General features: G+C 39.5%; 1 protein-coding gene across 1 annotated transcript in view; it reads left to right on the plus strand.

The window, feature by feature from the left end:
- LOC111147665 (sodium/potassium transporting ATPase interacting 2) overlaps positions 1 to 16,640 on the plus strand; it is a 998,919-nt gene extending 982,279 nt beyond the window's left edge. The window contains exons 6-7 of the mRNA XM_022503870.1: positions 15,831 to 15,912; positions 16,616 to 16,640. Of these exons, the coding sequence (XP_022359578.1) occupies positions 15,831 to 15,912; positions 16,616 to 16,640 (107 nt within the window). The remainder of the gene's footprint in view (positions 1 to 15,830; positions 15,913 to 16,615) is intronic.
- The last annotated feature ends 3,250 nt before the right edge of the window (positions 16,641 to 19,890 follow it).

The raw sequence follows: 19,890 nt of genomic DNA on the forward strand, positions 1-19,890 counted from the left end.
GGATTATGACCTGAGCCAGAGGCAGGCATTTAACCAACTGAGCCACGCAGGTGACCTGTCTCTTCTTCTTCTTATAAGGACACCAGTCCTACTGGATTAGGGCCCCACCCATATGGCCTCATTTAAAATTAATTGCCTTGGGGCACCTGGGTGGCTCAATGGGTTAAAGCCTCTGCCTTCAGCTCAGGTCATGATCCCAGACTCCTGGGATCAGCCCCACATCCAGCTCTCTGCTCAGCAGGAAGCCTGCTTCCTCCTCTCTCTCTCTGCCTGCCTCTCTGCCTACTTGTGATCTCTGTCTGTCAAATAAATAAATAAAATCTTAAAAAAAATAAAATAAAATAAATTGCCTCTTTTAAAGACCCTACCAAATACAATCCTACTGGGGGGTTAAGCCTTTAACATATAAATGGGGGGGGACAGATTTCAGATCCAACATTCCATATCAACACACACACACACACACACCATGTGGCTCCCAGACCTTTGACAGTCCCTAAGGGGCATAGACTGAGGCAAGTAGTGGCCCCCAGCCCATCAAACACATGTGGGTAAAAGGCTCCAGGCTGTACTAGTTCCCACCTCCCTGGTTTCATGCTCTCTAAGGAGTTCCCGGTCAGCACCCCGAGCCTTGGCATGGGGTGATCTCCCTTCAGATGAGAAGCTCCTCACCAGAAAAAAAACCTGGGAGCCTGCTCCAGAGGGTGTGCCTTGACACTTGAACCCTATTCAATTGAGGAAACCATTGCCACATACTTTTATATATTTGTTCATGAAAAGGCAGTGATATTTCTTAGGAGGAAAGACTTTCTCCAGGAGAGCGGGCGACCCTTGCTGCACTGTCTTTGTGGTGAGGCTCTTCCCTGTATCATCTGTTGCCAACCACGCTGCGTTTTTCTTATGACCTCCAGTCCTTTCTATTCTCCCCTACATGTTCTCTTTTACAATATTCTGTGAAAGAAATGAAATGTTCTGAGATTCTCAGTCTGGGATGCCTTTTATGATCTGTGCAGCTCCTCTCTCACCTAATCCCTAGCTCTCCTGAACCACAGTTGGATGTCCACTTACAGGGATAGAATGAAAACCTTCCCTCTCAGCCTCGTTAGCACTGTGAGATGTGACAATTAAAAGGAAGACATGCAGCCATGGAAAATAGCACCAATCCAGAATAGAAAAAAAAAATCATATGATTTCTCACTTTTTATTATATTTTCTCATAAACCTTTTATTTAATAGTTAAACTAAAACAAAACATCAGTCCTCTAGAAAACGGATCTATTTCTCTTAAGTAATCACTATCTTTTCAAAAAGAGATTCACATATTTTCAAGTGTTACTAAATATTCAAATCACCCCTAGAAAGATACAGAATGTCATTAAAAAATAATATCCTAGGGGTGCCTGGGTGGTTCAGTGGGTTAAAGCCTCTGCCTTCGGCTCAGGTCACGATCCCAGGATCCTGGGATCGAGCCCCGCATCGGGCTCTCTGCTCCTCGGGGAGCCTGCTTCCTCCTCTCTCTCTCTGCCTGCCTCTCTGCCTACCTGTGATCTGTCTGTTAAATAAATAAATAAAATCTTTGAAAAATAATAATAATATCCTAAAGGGACCTATTTTGAAAAAAATATTGAAAAATGAATTCTAGATGTTTAAACTTGTAGATACACACAAGTACAAACCCACCAACCAAGTAGAAATGCATAAAAACCTGTCCTGAATTCTCTAAATTCAAGCGGCCTTGGGATAAAAGTCACAATCAATTTATAGAAACTTTCATTTGAAAAGCAAACCGCAGGAAATTATTCACTTCTCTGAGGCTAATAATTTTCTGTTATTTTTGTTTGATTTTTCTTCTAAAGGCTGCTGGCCTATACTTGTGTATATTGAACTCCATTCTGTATGTTTTGATCATTTTTCCAGTTTGTCAGGATCATTGAGTTTGAAGGCAATTCTTTGAACACAATCACACACACTCCCACTTTTGGGGGAGGCAGAAGTGGCAGCAGGGAAGAGTACTACCCTTATAAAAAATATTTGTTTCTTCCTGTTTATAAAGAAATGTAAGTTGACTGCAGAATGTATAGAAAATACAAACAACATGCACACACACACACACACACACACACACACATACAAAATTAGAATGACCCCACAATTTGAAATTCTGTTTCTCCATTAACATTTCAGTGTATTATATGGCTCCTAGTCTTCCTTCCTTCTCCCCTCCCTTCCCTCTCCTCTCCCTCCTTTCTTCCTTCCCTTCCTCCCTCCCTCCCTTCCTATTGTCTATCTGTCATCTATGGATCATCTTTCTTTCTTCCCTTTCCTTCCTTTCCTTCCTTTGTATCTGGTACTTAGGGTCACACTATACAGTCTGTTTGGTAATCTAAGCTTTCTTTCTTGTTATTTATAAATCACTCTTCAAACCTAACCTAAGGAGTAGACAATCAGTGGTTCAAAAAAGGTGCCACGTTCTTGGGTATCAGATTGGCAGAGTTAAGATAATGTTGTGTCTGTTTTACTTTTGGTGTATCATACTCAAGCAATCAAATGAGAGAATAATATATTGTTAGTATGGCACTGTTTTATTGTCTTTTTAAAACATTTCTTTTGTGATTTTCAAGGTGACTGAGTGAAATAATCTTGTCCACGTCTGCTAGCCTCCCACAAAACCCAAACTTGCCATTTCTTTCCGCATTTCTGAATAGCATCACATATTATGAAGGCCTAGAGTCCCAAATTTCTAATAGCTACCTATGCTGTACAGAGTCATAGTGAGGCCAGGGTAAAGGGCATCACCTTGCTCCTTCCTCAACCCCCCAAAACCATAGAAGCTTGGCTTCTATTTAATTTTACTTTTACAAGTTTCTGCTTAAGATTTCTTTTGGACTAGGAACACTGCAGATTTTAAAATGATGGAAAACTGTTGTCGACCACTCTTTTAACACCTTAATTTTGTCGACCCATAAAGATTAGATGACATGCTCAAGGTCCCTGAGCTTATTCCTGAACTTGTGACACCAGTGCCGCACATATGGACTCCCTCAGGATCAGGAATATTAGCCAGTGCCCCTTGGGAGCCACACCTGTCTTGACCACTGCTGTATCCTCAGCATCTAGCACATCTCTAACCCGGAGCAGGACTCAATAAGATCTGGGAAATAAATGAATCAACCAATCAGCTCTCCTCAAACACTTCTTGGACTCTCTGTAAACTGGTAAGGAATGGGACATCTCCTTAGACCCCAGTTTATTTTAAGTAAATGAATAATCAATTATAATAAAGCACTTCCGTCGTTTTCTAAGCAAATGACTGAAAAGGATGGGATGGAGACTTGCCGCCATATGTAAAAGGGAAAGACTGAATAAATGATCAACACCTGAAACAAATGCTGACATAGGCATATGCCTCCCGTCAATCACATGCAAGTTTCTATCAGCAGCAACAGCATTCCCTACCAGTGAAATACAGTTTTAACATACATTGTCTTCCCCATTAGCTGCTACTACTGGTCTTTTTTTTTCAGCCTTCTGTTAAATTCCTCCCTCTTGTGATCACGGAAGGGAAAATAGATGAGCTTTATTTTTAACTTCATACGTTCAGGTGAAAGTTGCATCTGATTCCTCAAAGGTCACTTCTTATTTTCCCCTTTTTCTCACAATGCCTCCCCCATTGTATCATACTGCTTTCCACTTATGCCCACACATGTACATGCGCACACACATGCACACCATAATCATCTTTACAAGAATTTCATGTCCCCGAGTCAAAAATGCAGGGGAAGAAAATTGATTTGTTCCCTGCCCTCTGTTGGTTCAGAAGGACCGGGACCTTGTTTCTAAGGAATCACATTGAGGTAACAATATTCAGACCAGCACAAAGGAGGACCCTTTCCTGGGGTGTAATAAAGGAAGTATTTTATGCACAAGATATGTCTGCCTAGGAGAACTGAAATTATCCAATATGCTTCAGGTTGTCTTAATCAGCCTCAATGGAAAAGAAAGCCAGAGAATGAATGGAAGGAGAAGTGGTGACATTGTAACAGAAACAATTAAAAGAAAAACCTTCCCCTCTGATTATCCTGCTTCATCTTCCAATTATGCGGTACCCAGGCCACCTGTAATGGACTCACACCATCTCTCTGGACTCGCACTGATAATGACATGACAAAGAAGGCAGCTAAGGGGCAGGAAAAGAGCATGCTTTTAGCACCACAGTGTAGATACACAGGCCAACAAAATAAAGTTCCCGAGATCCCATAGTCCTATCTTCGGAAGAACAAATGAGAGCAAGATAAAGAGGACACCGAGCGCTAAAAGCCCTCCAGAGCTGAGCGGTGCTGGTCAAGAAGGCTCGAGATTCTGTGCGTGTCTTTTGATAAATGGTGCTGGCAGGTGCCTACTTCATTACGTGCAGTTGCGCTTCCGCTGGGGAAGTGGCTTCTAATAGAGACAGGGCTGGGCTTCGCGATCTCCTTCCAAACAGCAGGAGGATGAAAACCAATGTGTGTCTAAGGATGGCCATCAGGTATGCAGGAGGAAAACCTCTGAGCACAGCAGCCTTCCACGTAGCCTCTGGACGAGTGCCTTTACGAAAGCGAGCAGAGGGCAAACCCGCAGTCCTGCGTGACATTTGAATGAGGCTGCTTTAGCAGCCGCGACGACTCCACGAGGATTGGCCGCCGTTGTGTGGCAGGAAGTGGGGGAGAAACAAACTTAAAGCTCACAGGAGGTGAGGTTTGTTTAAATAATAGAAAGTAATTAGACTGAAGACAAAAATCAGTGATGGCATTTTATAATTACAATTAATTTAAAGGTTAATTTCCTTTGGTGCTAAAATCTTATTTAAAACATTTACCAGGAAAGGAAATTAGGATGTTGCTATCAAGAGGCATAGAGTGCTTCTGGGAATCCATGCCTATTATCACTTGAAAATTAGGTTAGGCCCAAAGTGGGAATTTCAATTCATTTTTGTGTATAACTGATGGTGGTCAGGCTCGGAGTCGGTGAGGTTGGCTGGGGCAGGCAGCGCAAGATTTGCATTTTTCTGTTTGTTTGTTTATGGCATTAATTGCAAATGTTTCCAACAAAGGAGCCTAGTTTATACATGAACAATCCTGACGCGAAAAGAAAATTGGATATGGATTGCTTGTTCCCTTTGTAACTAATGAAGTTGATGTTAAGGAATTCCCGAAAGCGGAAAAGCCAAGGGAAGGGCAGAGTAACATCCATACACCTTCGTCTAGGAAGTGAATGGAATCCGGGGACAGTGTTTCTGTTGGCTCCAAACCTGCCAATCCTGTTCCCTTCTCCCGGTTCCCACATTTTCTTTTCATCACCCTGTTTCTCAACTGGACATTGTCATGTCTCAGGTTCCAAATGCTGTGTGTGTGTATGTGTGTAAATATATAAATGTAAAATACGCATTTTTGGAACTGTGCAGAATCTTAGAGCTGCAAGCAATATTAACAATCGCCTACTTGAATCCCCTCATTTTACAGTTGAGGAAAGGGATACTTGAATTGACTTTCTCTAAGTTAAACAGTCATTTAGAGGCAGAACTGGGAATAGAACCTAAGTCTCCTGATTTAAATATGTTTTCCACATCACTTCTCTGAGATAATCAAGATAGATTCTTTCAACGCGTATTCATCAATAACCACTCTGTGGGAGACTGTGTATTATCAGTTGTGTATTATCCTTGGTTCCCCACCAAAGGAGGTACCACCTTTGCCTTCACGGTGCTTAGAGTCAAGGGTGCATTTCACACGAAAAACAACTGTAACTCATAGTGAGAATTCAGGCAAGGCAAGGAGGTGTGGCAGGAATACACCCCAACGTGTCTCATCCGAATGAGAAGACTAGCAGATTCTTCCTTCAAACGATGACATTTTGGCTGAAATCTAAAGGAGATGTCAGAGGGGTATGTAGAATTTAACAAAAATAGGTGTGCCTTTGCTAAAGAGGACTACTTTCTACTACAACCCTATCGACCAAATGTATACCACAATTCACACAGGAATAATCTGAAGTGTTTTTAATGAGCTCGATAGAGCAAATCTCGTTTCAGCTTTCACAAACATCAATAAAAATGTTAGGATAACTACTGGACATTCTCTTTCCTTAAATTGCTACTGTCCTTCTAAAGAGAGAATTAATTTCAGCTCCAGAGTTTTGTGATTTTCCTTTCTGGAGAATGCAAAAGGACGCAAATATTATGTTAGCAAGGATTATAAGGCAAGGCATGCATGGTTTTTTAAAATTTTCTTCAATATGCTTGCATACATAAATGGGCCCACCCCCTAATTAAAACCTCTGCATTTAAATGGGCCGTGCATTCTAAGTACACCCTGGATGTCAGCGGGGAAGACATGCCCAACCATGTCTGGCTCGCCCACCAATAGCTTGTAATAACGGTTCTCTCTGAGTTTAACTGAAAGGCATGTCATATCTACTTGAAAGCAAGTATGAGAGGGAAGAACGAAACGGATCGGTGAATCCGGTCCATCCAAATGGTGTGGCACAAAGTGAGACCAGGTACCTTGAAGGTGAAGTTTGCTCAGTTATCTCATCCCATTCTGTATGCTTCTCCACATCTACTGAAGGCATTAAACGTGCCTGGATACATAATTTTCTGACTCTAGCTTTACAATTTCTTGACCTCCTCAGCACTTACCACTCTTGTTATCACTCACTTCATCGACCCCTTAATTTCCTTCCTCAAAGAGGCTAATTTGGATCACCTTCACTGTGGAGGAAAGAGACTTCTCCAAAATTAAAAATTCTCTGCCTGATTGTTAAGTTCTGCTTTTTTGTTTTTTGTTTGTTTGTTTGTTTGTTTTCCCCTTCCACTTTGTTCCTCTATCTTCCTCCTCGAAAAACTTCCCTTCATCCTTATTTAGGAATTTCACTCCACAGGAAACTTTGTTTTTCTCATTCTCTGAATCATTCCACTTCTCATCTCTGTCCAGTATAGTCATGCAATGATGCCCCCACCGGCCCCCTGCACTTGAATCATGCTTGAAAATCCAAGCATGTGGATTTTCAACAGCCACACTTGATGAGGCTCAGGCCCACTTTCTCCACTGCTAATCCTGGGTTGCTGCACATAGCTGGAGAAAGTCTCTAAACATGGCTGGATGCTCTCTCCTGCTCAATGATGTTTTCACTTCCTCCCGTGGACTCTCCTCAGGACCTGTTCCAAACCTAGGCATGGGTTCTGAACCTAAGCTAGTACTCAAACCAAGAAAATTAAGGCTATCAAACATGAAAACCTTCCATTTTTTCTCCCAGAACCTGAAAAACTCTCTATACTGGAAATTATCCTTTTGTCTCCTTGCAACCCTACCTAAATCTGAGAGGAACAGTTACAGCTTTTTTCTTCCTGAGTAATCCTTCACCAAACACTGAGCTCATCCTCTATGCCTGATCCAGAAGGATAAGCTTTCAGGCTCTTCATTCTGGCACACTCCACTGGATAGTTCCTTTGGCCTATCTACAGGTTGAAACCTCAGAGACCACAAACAAGGCTGGTCCCAGCCTGTCTCTGGCCTTTTAAATAATATACAAGGCAATTTCCCCCCAAAAAAATAAAATAAAATAAAATAAAAAATAAATACTTGAAGTATGAAAACTCAGTTCCATATAGATTCCCCGCCCCCTTTTTTTTCGAAATTATGTCACACAAGATAGTCCTGTTGCTTGTCAGACCACAGTTAACCAACAGAGTGGTCAGTTGAAGGGATTCCATAGACCTACCTCAGCTCTCCTCAGCTTCTGCTGATGACCCAATACTATGTCATTCCACACAGTAACTCTTGGAAATTCTAATATACAGTTCTCACCCTCTCAGAAATAACCTAAATATGCATTTTAAATTATTTTCTTCACGGGGCACCTGCATGGCTCAGTTGGTTAAGCAGGTCATGATCCCAGGGTGCTGGGATCAAGCCCCACATCAGGCTCCCTCCTCAGTGGAGAGCCTGCTTCTTCCTCTCCCTCTGCCTGCCTCTCTGCCTACTTGCACTCCCTATCTCTCTCTTAAATAAATAAATAAAATATTTTTAAAAAATTATTTTCTTCACATAATTCCCCTTCAAAAAAGATGAGATCCTAAATCTGTCCATGGTGTATCTTTAAAAGGCATGCATCTAAATATTGCATATGACACTTGATTCTGTCAATGACCCTATGAAGTTGGAATTATTTCATTATCCCCACTTTAGGGAGGACAAAAGTCAGGCTCAGAGTAGCTGTGACCTTTTTGTGGGTACAATGCTGGTAAGAAGTGAAGGTACAACCTGAGTCAGGTCTTCTGACTCCAAAGCCCTCAATACTTACCCTACTTCACCCTTCCCCGTGATGTATCCAGGGGTGACTTACACTATTGGAGAATTGTTTGATAGCATCATCCTGGTGTCCCCAGAAAACCAGCATGTGTTTCTTCAAATCTCCCAAAGGTACTACATTCCCTCAAACCAGGCAGAAATAGGCAAGAGCAGAAAGACAGAATACTTTGTCATGTGGAACTTATATTTTATTTTTTATTTAGTTTTTAAAACCAAAAGCTTTACGTGGTTGCTCAGGCTATTTCAAACTAAAATAATATTTCTTCTGCTATGATACCATTGTAATGATTGCTTTTTGCTTTCATTTTTTGGCATATGTAATTGCATTTGGTACTGAATGTAAAATATTGAAGATCTGGTTCTAATACAACTAAGAGAGAAACATGAAAATAAGACCCTGAGAAAACATATCTGCTGAGCAAGGTTAGAAAGTGAAGTATGTGCACTGATTTAGCTCCTAAGTCTCATTTCATTCAGTGTGGGCTCTGCCTGTCAGAAGCCCTCTCTATTATAAGAGTCATTTTAGTGACCTTAAAGCAACAACAGGGTAAAGTACTCCTACAATGGGTTGTTTCCCTAATCAGAAAAAGAAAAAAAAAAAAAGTTAACTCAGCGTCCACTCAGGGATTTTAGCCCAGACCAAACCCCTCAGGTTCACACAATAAGCTGAATTGCTGCTACCAAGCAAGTCTGTGTGGGAGAAAGGTGGTTCTTTTGAATTTGGCCTGTGGTTGGTTATGCTCTAAATTTCTTTTGTGCAACTGGAGATAAGTTACCCTTGAAATTCTCACCTGCAGAGATAATGGATATACACTCTGTTTTCATAGGCCCACATAAATTCTTTAATGTCTTTCAAAGAGTTCTCCTAAATATTTAGGCTGTTTTCTGTGATCTGCCTTTTAAAATTCCCCTCATGGTCTTTTCCAGCTCTGTCTCCAAAAGGGCGTATGTTGACTAGTGGCTTTGTCATTAATACCAGGATACCATTTTATATTGCAATACCTCACTACCAACATGTACTTTAAAAAGGCAATTTTCAGTTTACTGAACACGGTGTTCATGATTGAGAAGTTTAAATAAATAGGGAGCTCACAACAGGGAATATATTTTAGCAAGGAATATGTATTTAAAAAGCATTCTTCTCTCACTTGATAATTTTTAAATTCCACTATTATTAATGTTATTAAATCATAGTTATTAAACTGATAGGGCACTTTACTAATTTAAAATCATTGGACCTCCATGGGTCTCTATAGGTCAGTAGATATAAATACACCCATGTTGCAGGTGGAAAAACTAATCAAAGAGAAAATGTAACAGTTGCAAAGAAAATGGTAACATTCCTGAGTTACCTTTGGGGGACCAAAGGCAAATCCCTCCAATGAGGCAAAAATTAAATGAGTATAATTTTTGTTATATTTTGTCACCTTCTGCCCCACTAGGATGGTATAAACTGGCCAGAAAGAGAATCATGGTTTCCCTATCAATTACCAACATTTGCAGCACTCACCAGGATTCATGAAAGAATGACTCTCTCACTGGAATCACTTTGAGGCCAAGAATGTCTTAGCCTCTCTTCCTCTACTCCTCTAGGCCAAGGAGACTACTGCGGTGGTTTCTTCCCATTGGCATTCAAAACTTTCTTTTATTGCACAGGACCCAGTCAACAGCTAACATTCTAGATCTTCTAGAAAGGGTCTTCTCTTTATTATCATTGAAGGTCTTAAGGAGGAAAGAGTGAAAACAGTTGAATTTCACTTAGGAATTTTTCCAACATCTTCCATACTCCAATGATTACCTAATTTTCTTTAAAGGCTAATAGGTCTAGAGTTTTCACTCAGTAAAGATGGTCTTCCAGGAGCCAAGACTGTTCTGTGTTCTGGGCTACTGTAGCAAAGAGCAGGAAACAGTAAAGTTCACCCAGCTTACATTACAGCAATGGAATCAATAAAACAAGCAGATTGCAATGTCAGATGGCGGTAGATATGTTCCAATGAAGCCCAATAAAGTTGAGCCAGAAGAAACTAATCTCTAAATATCCCAGCATGTTTCCAACTGGCCTTGCACCAGTCAAAGTTATGTTTCCCTTTTTACAGGGATGTCCTGGCCCTTGCCACTTGAATATGCCCCTTGTCACTTACTGTATTTCCAAATGAAGCCAAGCCCCAGCTCCCTCCTGACATTCTTTACTCTTATGTTAGAAGCAACAACACTCTCTTAGTCAACACGTTTCTGAGTCAATTTTGAATCTTGCCTTTTCCTCTCCTTCCCCCATATTTAAAACTCAGCAGGTGGTATGTTTTCTACCTCTTTCTCCGTACATCTTGAACTTATTATCATCTTTTCTTTCTCATTCTCCTAATCCTAATTTAGTCCTTCAGTAATTCCCATCCTTCATATTTTCTGATAAACCTTGAAATAATAGACAATATGCCAAGTGGCTATGAAGAAAACATTCCTCCTTACTTTGAAAAACATCATTGTAATCAGAGTTGTACGAGATGGGGCTGAGGATATAAGTAATTTTCAAAAGAAAGGATCATTTAAATGTTTATGTGATATCCCACATAAGTGAGCAGACACAGAAGAAATGAACTAAACCTTGAAGGACGCTCACCTTATTGCCTCTGAAAGATACGTTACAGAACACCAAGACGTCTCACGAGTAACCATCACTGGCAAATCCAGCCTGCACCGGGTTTTGTTTCGATCCTTGTTCACATCAGAATATTCCTAGAATAGTAGATTGGAAATGAGAAGAAAATGAAAAAGTAAATTTTCTAGAAAGAACAGAGGAAAGATGCTGGAGAATAAGTGACAAAGGGGAGCATCTATGAGCAACAGAAGACTCAAAGCAACAACTCAAAAAATGTTTGTTAAGTGAATAATATAAAAGAAGCCTGAATATTTTAGATTTAATCCAAAATGTGATGCAAAGCCTTTGATAACCTCCCAGTAATTTATCAGAAGGGCATGAGTGAAAAGCAGAAACCACTTTTTCGATATACTTAGGAAAGAAATAGAGTATCTACCTTCCAGTCCTGTCCTCAGCTATTGTGTGCCCCCAAGCAGTCAAGTAATACTGCATTTATCCGTAAAGTGTAGATTATTATTCCTACCCACGTTAGAGTAATTTTGTAAAGATAATTGATATCACTTGAAAGGGCTTTAGAAACTATTAAGTATCACGCAACTGTTTAGAACTTTATTTTTATTTTCAGGAGTTAAGGAGATACCTAAGGAATAAAAGGTACTCTTTTTTTAATAATGCAGAGATGAGCAATGATCCAAGCATCTAGATACTATCATAATTACTTAGAAAATGACCTGTCTGGTGTTTTATGACCCTTATTGCTCAGAAAAGTTTTATAGCATATGGTAGCCTCTATAAAGCCTAAATAAATGTGATTATGTAAAGGAAAAGGAAAACAGACCAAAGTGGTATTAAGGGTATTCTAAAAATGTAAGTTAACCCCACTGACTCAGTTTTTTGAGCAAGAAAAAAAAAAAACTGGTTTCCTCTGCTTCTGCTCTCCACCCACGTGGCATCACAAAGAGTTCCAGATGTGGTTGAAGCACATCTGTAAAGGTGCAAGGAATCGAGTCTACCTATGCTGATCACCAGAATATTACCCGTCGTCATCAGTTGGACCCAGTTTATGGCTGTTCCTCTCCCTCGGGTCTTCAGGAAGACAGCCCAACAATTACCGAGAATGAATATAGGTGGAAACTGACCTTCACAGTTTCCTTGGCTGTGAACTCAGGCATATTTATAAAATACACAACAGAAATATGCCCTTTGATTGTTGTTTAAATTTGAATGCTCCCCTCATGAGTGAAATGGTAAAAGTCCATCCTACTTGATTCAGGTCCTCCTCTTTTCTCATGTTGGTTCTGAGTCCCGTGCTGTTGGATCCTTTCTATGGCTCCAGATGATCCGAGTGATCAGAACAATGGCAAACCTTCCAACTCGGGTGGTTGTAAGCCAGTTCTACCACACCTCACACCAGCTAGATCATGGCTAATAAGAGCAAGCCTCAGACAACTCAAACACTGTTCACGACACATACTCAAGGACACACCTCATTTCCCCTCTTGCCTTTTCTTTCTTTTTTTTTTTTTTAACTTTATTTATTTATTTATTTGTCAGAAAGAGCACACAACCGGGGGAGTGGGAGGCAGAGGGAAAAGCAGGCTTCTGGCTGAATAAAGAGCCCGATGCGGGACTTGATCCCAGGATCCTGGGATCATGACCCGAGCTGAAGGCAGATGCTTAAACAACTGAGCCACCCAGGCACCCCTAACTTATTTTATTGAAATTCAGTTAGTCAACATATAGTGTATCGTTAGTTTCAGATATTCATCCAGTGATTCATCCACTGAATATAATGGCCAGTGCTCATTACATCGCATGCCCTTCTAAATGCCCATCACCCAGTTACCCCATCCCCCCACCTACCTCCCCTCCAGCAACCCTCAGTTTGTTCCCTATAGTTAAGAGTCTCTTATGGCTTTTTCTCATGTCTTAGAATGGTCTACATTGCTCCCAACTCAAGCTTTATTTTCCATTTTTGGTCCTGATTCTATCCATTGGACTAGAAGACTCATCCTGGTTTCTTCTAGTTATCCCTTGGTTCACTCCATAATACTTGGTTTGTAATTACATCTGTTTTTTTCCTGCTGTCCATCTCAAACTCCTGGAAACCAGCCAAGGAAATATTTCATAACACCATTAAAAGCAATAAAGCTGAGTTTGACTTAGATCTCAATTTCAGTGGAGGAGACCTTACCACTTACATCTGCTGCAATCTCATTCTACTCTAGCCCACTCTATTCTCCAGCACCAGGGTGGGGACCATCCTACGGAAAGGGAACCTCAGAACAAGGAAACTCTAATGCTGTGAACACCTCTCAGCAAACTAGTCCTTAACTAAGTCTCATTGTTGACAAGAGCGAACCAAAATGAAAAGGAATTTAGATACTATCTGCAGTGAATCTCCAATCACAGGCAATAATTTCTCAAAATACAAACTTTAAATATAGTTGCCACTCAATTGCGGTATAGCTCTTCTGATACCATTTATATTTGCTAATGTACAAATGTGGGTAATTCAGAAAACAAAGGAGTTTCCTTCTCTTTTAGTCCATCTTCCGTAAAATTCTGTAAAACTGGTAAAGTTTCATAGTTGTCCCAAATCACACGCTTCCTGTTTTTCTTTCTCCTATGCCACATGACTTAGAAGAATTATAAAGAAAATCCTGAAGTTTTTCAAGGGCTTTTAATTTTCTTCTTCCATGCCGTATGTCTTACCCAGGGCTCTACATTCTGTATTTCATTTTATCCTCACAGTAATTGTATGAAATAAGTATCTTAATTCCTATCTTAAGAGTGTTAAATGATTTAAGGTCACACAGCTGGCCTTAAAATGGTCAAAGCAGTATTTGAACCTTGATCCTTCTAACATCGGGGCCTTTGTTCTTGCACTGTTCCCTGTTTGATGAGAAGAGAAATTCAGCCTCAAAAAAGTGTTCTCAAGATAAAAAGGAATGAGGTATTACACTATAAAAATACAGGGAGGCACCTCAAATGCACAGTATGGAGGGAGAGAAGCCAATCAGAAAAGGCTACATACTGAGTCCAACTATATGATGTTTTCGAAAAGGCAAAACTATGGGAACAGTAAAAAGATCAGTAGTTGCCAGAGATTGGGGGAGGGTGGAATAAAAGACAGAACCCAGAGGATTTTTAGGGCAGTGAGACTCTTCTGTATGACACTAACATTGCGGATGCACGTCATTATACGTTCATCAAAACACATAGTTTAAAAGACCAAACCCTAATGTGAACTCTGGACTCTGGGTGGTAAGGATGAATCAGTGTAGATTCACCAGTTGCAACAAATGTCCCATTCTGGTGTAAGCTGTTGACAGTATGAGAGGTTGTGCATGTGTGGGGACAGAAGCTATATACAAACTCTCTGTACTTTCTGCTCAATTTTGCCATAAACTTAAAACTGCCCTAAAAAATAAAAATCTGTTAAATAAAGATCTCCCCCACTAAACAGACATCATAGACTTGATGTTACTTCAAACCTTGCTTGATTTTCTACCTGTGGCACTTAAGATACTAAAAAGAAAATAAAAACTAGTCGAAGCTAAGCTAGTATAGAATGTGACTCTAGAAGTGAAGCTATCCACAGGCATCCTAATTCAGTCTCAATTTCCCTTTCTCTCTCCTCCCTGTCATCTACATTGCCTGCCTTTCATTGTTTTACCTCTTTTATCCCTACCACACAACCTTCATATCCAGGAGTGGAAAAGAAAAAATAAAAACAAAATCTTTTAACAGTACTCTAAGTATTTATGGTTTCCCCAACTACTGCTTCCAAAACCTAGTGGTGTAAAGCAACCATTTATTATGCTCATGGGTCTGTGAGTAAGATTTCAGACAGGGCACTGTGAAGATGGCTTTTGTCTGATCCCTGATATCATGGCCCTCAGCTGGGCAGACTCCACGACGTGGCTGACTGAGCAGGTTGGGGCTGGACTCACTTGGATGCCTTTTTTTTCATGTTTCTGGGTGGTGAGGCTAGCTATCAGAGGGAACCTCAACAAGCCGGTTGGTCAAAGTACTGGTCCATGGGGGTCTCCATTAATCTCTCCATGTGGGCTAGTTTGGGCATGGTGGCTGTGTGCCAGGAGAGCATCTCAAAAGAGCAAGGGGAAGTGCATTACACCTCTATGATCTAACCTTGGAAGTCATATAGGATCACTTCTACCATACTCTGTTGGTCAAAGTGACCACTAAGTTGTACCCCGGTCCAAGAGGAAGGGACACAGACCAAAACTGCCAGGTGGGAGGAGTGTCAAGATCATACTGTAAGCAGATATGGGATAGGAGATATTGTTGGAGCCATTTGTGATAGATCCTATCACAGTAACTTTTGCTATATCTTGTACCTCAAATACTAAGTATGTATTGCATTTGAATGTTCGGTTAGACTTTATTTCTGATTGCCTATTTCAGATTATGAACCACAAAATGACAAGGACTGCCATGTTCAGTTAATTTACACAAGTTCCCCCATAGCAACTTGTACTTGACAATCATAGTATATGATATTATTACTAGTGCTGCAATTGCTGATAGATATATGCACTTAAGCAATCACTATTTTTTACATTTGTAATGTGTTGCAGAAAATCTCCACACTAACCAAAAAGACATATAGCATCTTTACAGTGCAAGTAAATTTTATTACTCCAATTAGGTCTTAGTTGCTTGAGAGGAGTACATAAAATCTCACAGTTGGGGGGGGGGGGATATCACTACCCTGAAGAAACTATCTGGTTTCGTCCACAATTAATCACTTTGGTTTCAATAGATTATTACACGGTCTAGATGAGTAATCTGTGTAAGATCTTGACCATGATTGTTGACCTCTTTTGAAAAGTGAACTAATGAAAGCACTTCTCCCTTTTCAGTTGATTTCATAGGTGGCTTTGATTCTTATGGCTATCAAGGGCCTCAGAAGACATCTCATTTACAACTACAGCCTATGTACATGTAAGTACTGTACTTCGGAGATAATCTTCTGTGATCCTAAAAGATAATTAAGTAAACATTATTGTGGCACAAAATAGATGGCAAGGAGTTTTCCTCCAATTACATACTTCCAGTATTTTCTCTTCTATTAATATTGTCTTGGCTAGGATAATTCTATAACATTTTCTTCATAATTCTTTTTTAAATTTAACTTACCGAAATGCCATCTCTAAAGTTACCTTTAGTCTTATATATAAGTATCAAAAGTATCAACTACAGAACTAAAAGGCCTTTATTAATATACTACTTCTTTGAATTACCCCAAATTATACGTTTTGAGAATGATATAACATGGGAGGTAGTTACATGTGACTATATATAAACTATATGTTCTGGCTTTCCCAGGAGAGACTCGGTTTACATGGTTGTCCTGGCATAGTTATTACCAGTACCTCCTCTTCCTCTCAAAAGTGTTCTCGTTTGGACGATGAAAGATAGGTTATCAGTTATATATAGTATAACCCTAGTATATATAGTATAACATTAGTTATGTATAGTGTTAAAAAAAATTTAAAAACTGAACAATAATGCTCTGTATCATTTTTCTGATGTGAAAAGTGAAAATTAAGCCAGAATAGTAACACTGAAATTTATCAGACCCTTAGCTCTAGCACTCAAGAGAGCAGACATACAATCAGAGCCTGATTTTTATATCTGTGTTTAGGCAAATTCCCTTGGATAACAACTGATAACAAATTCTATATATCAGCATCAAGTGATATGCTGAATTGCAAGCGAAGATCAAAATAGAAAGTAAGATTCCAATTCATTTTGAAATGTGAGCTTCTCTCTTTGAAGATATGTGTTTGTCGTCGTTGTCCTCCACCATTGAATCATTTTACCTTTTAAGATTGTTAATGTGTAGGATAATACATGGATTTTTAGAGTATTTCTCCTCCAAGAGAGTAAAGTAATTTTTATACACCTCCTTGTAAGCTTCTCCTTAAAAGGGGAATGATCTATGCATCACGCCTGCATTTTTCTTTGGAAGTATTTGGTAACACCACCCATAAAAAAGACTTTTTCGGTTCAGAATTCAGTCAGTATGATATGTCATTCAAAGCATCCCCTCTGCAAACAGTACGTCACACGTTTTCTTTTTAGTACCCCACAATCACTGCCCTAATTCAGGCATTCATTACCTATTGCCTTCTAAATTTAGTATCTCCATCCCTTCTTCCATGAGGCTGCCAAATTAATCTTCTCAAAGTACCGTTTTGACTATTCCCTCCCTTGCCCCCAAACCATCAATGAATCCTTATTACCTACTCAGCAAAGTCCACTCTCCTCCCCATAACCTGCTGGCCCAGCCTCTCATCTGGCCCCAATATTCTGCTGAAATATTCTCTCTTCCCTTCAACCCTTAACAACACTTGACTGCCAGTCATATGCAGAAGATGCTCAGAGACACTGGGAAAATGTAATCATGAGTAAGAACTGGCTCTGTCCTCCTGAAGCTTATACTCTACTGAAGACATTAACAGTCTGATATCTCCCCTTACCCACTTTTTTTTTTTTTGCCTGCCAAACTAGAACTCTTGCTTTCTGCAAACATGATGTGTATTTTTCCAATTATCTACGCTGTTCTCTTAACACCAAACATATTTTTTTCCAAAATGAAATCCCACTATCCCTCAAATTGTATCTTAAATACATATTTTATGGAAGATTTTTAAATCTCTTTTTCCTCTGATAGTTCTCTTTTTTCCTTTTACCTAGTACTGCAGTTGTTTTCTATTTAGACTACATGTCTTCTATGCTCCCCGGAAGACTTGATAGCTTACACAAAAAGTAAAATGATAAATCTTTTAAATTCTTTACCACTCTTCTCAATATTGTAGCATAATCTTATGTAAAGTATTCCATTAAAAAATAAAGGCAAAGCAGTAAGGAGTAGTGGTTAAGATGACCTACAAAAAGCAGAGTACTGGAGATAAAATTCTTTATGACCTTGGACATACAATTTTATTTGAATAACTGTAACTATTCTCATCAAACCTAAGTTTCCTTGTCTGCAAAATAGAGATTATATAGCCTACATGCTTCATATAATTATTCTGAATTTAGAGGCACATAAGACATAAAATATGCCACAGAGTAAATGCTTAATAAACATTAACTTATTAGTAGCAACAACAATGCTATATTAATGAATATCACTCATGAAAAGACTTTATCAAGATAGAAATAAATATGTACTATATTTCATTCCCAAAGGATTTCCTCTATAAACAATGTATCACATAGAATATCTACCCAAGTAACATGTAACAGTATGTTTGTACTTAAGAGTAGACCAGAACATCTACAAAGCTTGCAATTGTTTGCTTCTGACAATATCGCATGCATTTCTTCACCATGTAGCACTTCACTGTGCTGATCAATATGCACGATCAATAAATGTGACCAAGTTATAATAAATGACATGTAACCACATATGTAGGATTAATTACAATAATAACACAAGAATGCTAATTATAGACAATAAAGTATATTGTTTCAAATCAGGCATTTATAATTCTAATGTTGTCCTTAAAGAGGGGACTCTGCAAGTTTAATATCCAACATTAAATTCCTTGAGCAAAACTTCCCATGATTTTATTAAATATAAGACTTTAAATGCCAAACCAAAAGTAATAAAAATATTTTCTTCCTTACTGCCTGGGACTGATAAAAGTATCTAAGAAGTTTCAAGTCTTACTGCTCATGAAATAAGTAAAATATTTAATGAAATTCAAATTTAGGAAGTTAAAAATACTTGCATATAAGAAATTGCTAGTCAAAATACAATCCTGTCCCTTCTACAAAACATCCCCTATGACACTTCAAGTACTACAACACTAAGATTTTATTTTACAGATGAGGAAACTGGATGAAGAGGTCCCACGACTTGGTAGTTGTACAACCCCCCATTATCAGCCAGTTTTCCTAACCCCTTAATTCCGTTTTCTCCAAATTCTCAGACAGACCTGCCAGTTTGCTCTGGCATTCACTGTGTTTCCTGATTTTCAGTTTATTCATTTATACTTCTCCACACTAACTTAGCTGCCATGCTTCCAAACAGGCCTGCCTCCCTCCCTTTCTCTGCATTCTCTTTATCCCCTTCTGATTTTACATTATGCCCTGAGGAATGAAGGGCTTTTTCAACGTGGTAGCCCTCGAAATCAGTCACTTGAGAGCCACTGCTTGTTCAGATCCGGTGAAAAGCCAAAAGGACTCACGCACAGACCTCATCCCCTGCTGAGAGGCAGGGACCCGAACATCTCCTGTGTCTTTGTCCTTTGGGTGTAGCTTTTCCTGTCAACCTGCCATAAATAAGTCTCATTAAGTAAGAGTAATTTAACATCACGGGCCAGTTCAAGCGCTTTAACGATATTATATAGCAACTGGAAATAAAAACTCTTCCTTACAAGGAAAGCAAATGCTTTAAAGTAATGTGCAGTTTTAGCTGTGGGGCTTCCATTATACCCAGTCAATCTATGGCTGAGAGCTTTGAAAACGCTGCCCTGACTGACTTCCATTTAGAGCCATGTTTCACCGCCTACCGTCACCCAACAGACTCTCCTCTTCAGTTAAGTTAGGCAAATGCTCTTGGCCTGTAATTCTTCCGATTATCTATAACTCATCCTGAAAGAAAAGGTTTTCATGAATTTATTTCTTAGGGTTTGGCACACCTCTTTGAAACAAATCATAGCTCTAAAGCTGCTGCTCCCACACATTCCCATGTCCACGGGTTAATTGTTTAACAAAGTAGGTGCTTTGACGACCCCTGACCTCCATGCCATTGTGCATAGAGCTCTGTCCCGGCACCCTGCTATATAAACTGCGAGAATATCCCTTGGTATCTCACTGGTAACATCTGAAAATATTGCATTCTTTTTGGCAGGCTAATTGTACAGCAATACATATTCATTTCATGTGCCCCCAGAAATGGACTTT

The sequence above is a fragment of the Enhydra lutris genome, unplaced genomic scaffold, assembly GCF_002288905.1.
Source record: "Enhydra lutris kenyoni isolate GAN:26980312 unplaced genomic scaffold, ASM228890v2 scaffoldscaffold17, whole genome shotgun sequence".
NCBI lineage: Eukaryota > Metazoa > Chordata > Mammalia > Carnivora > Mustelidae > Enhydra > Enhydra lutris.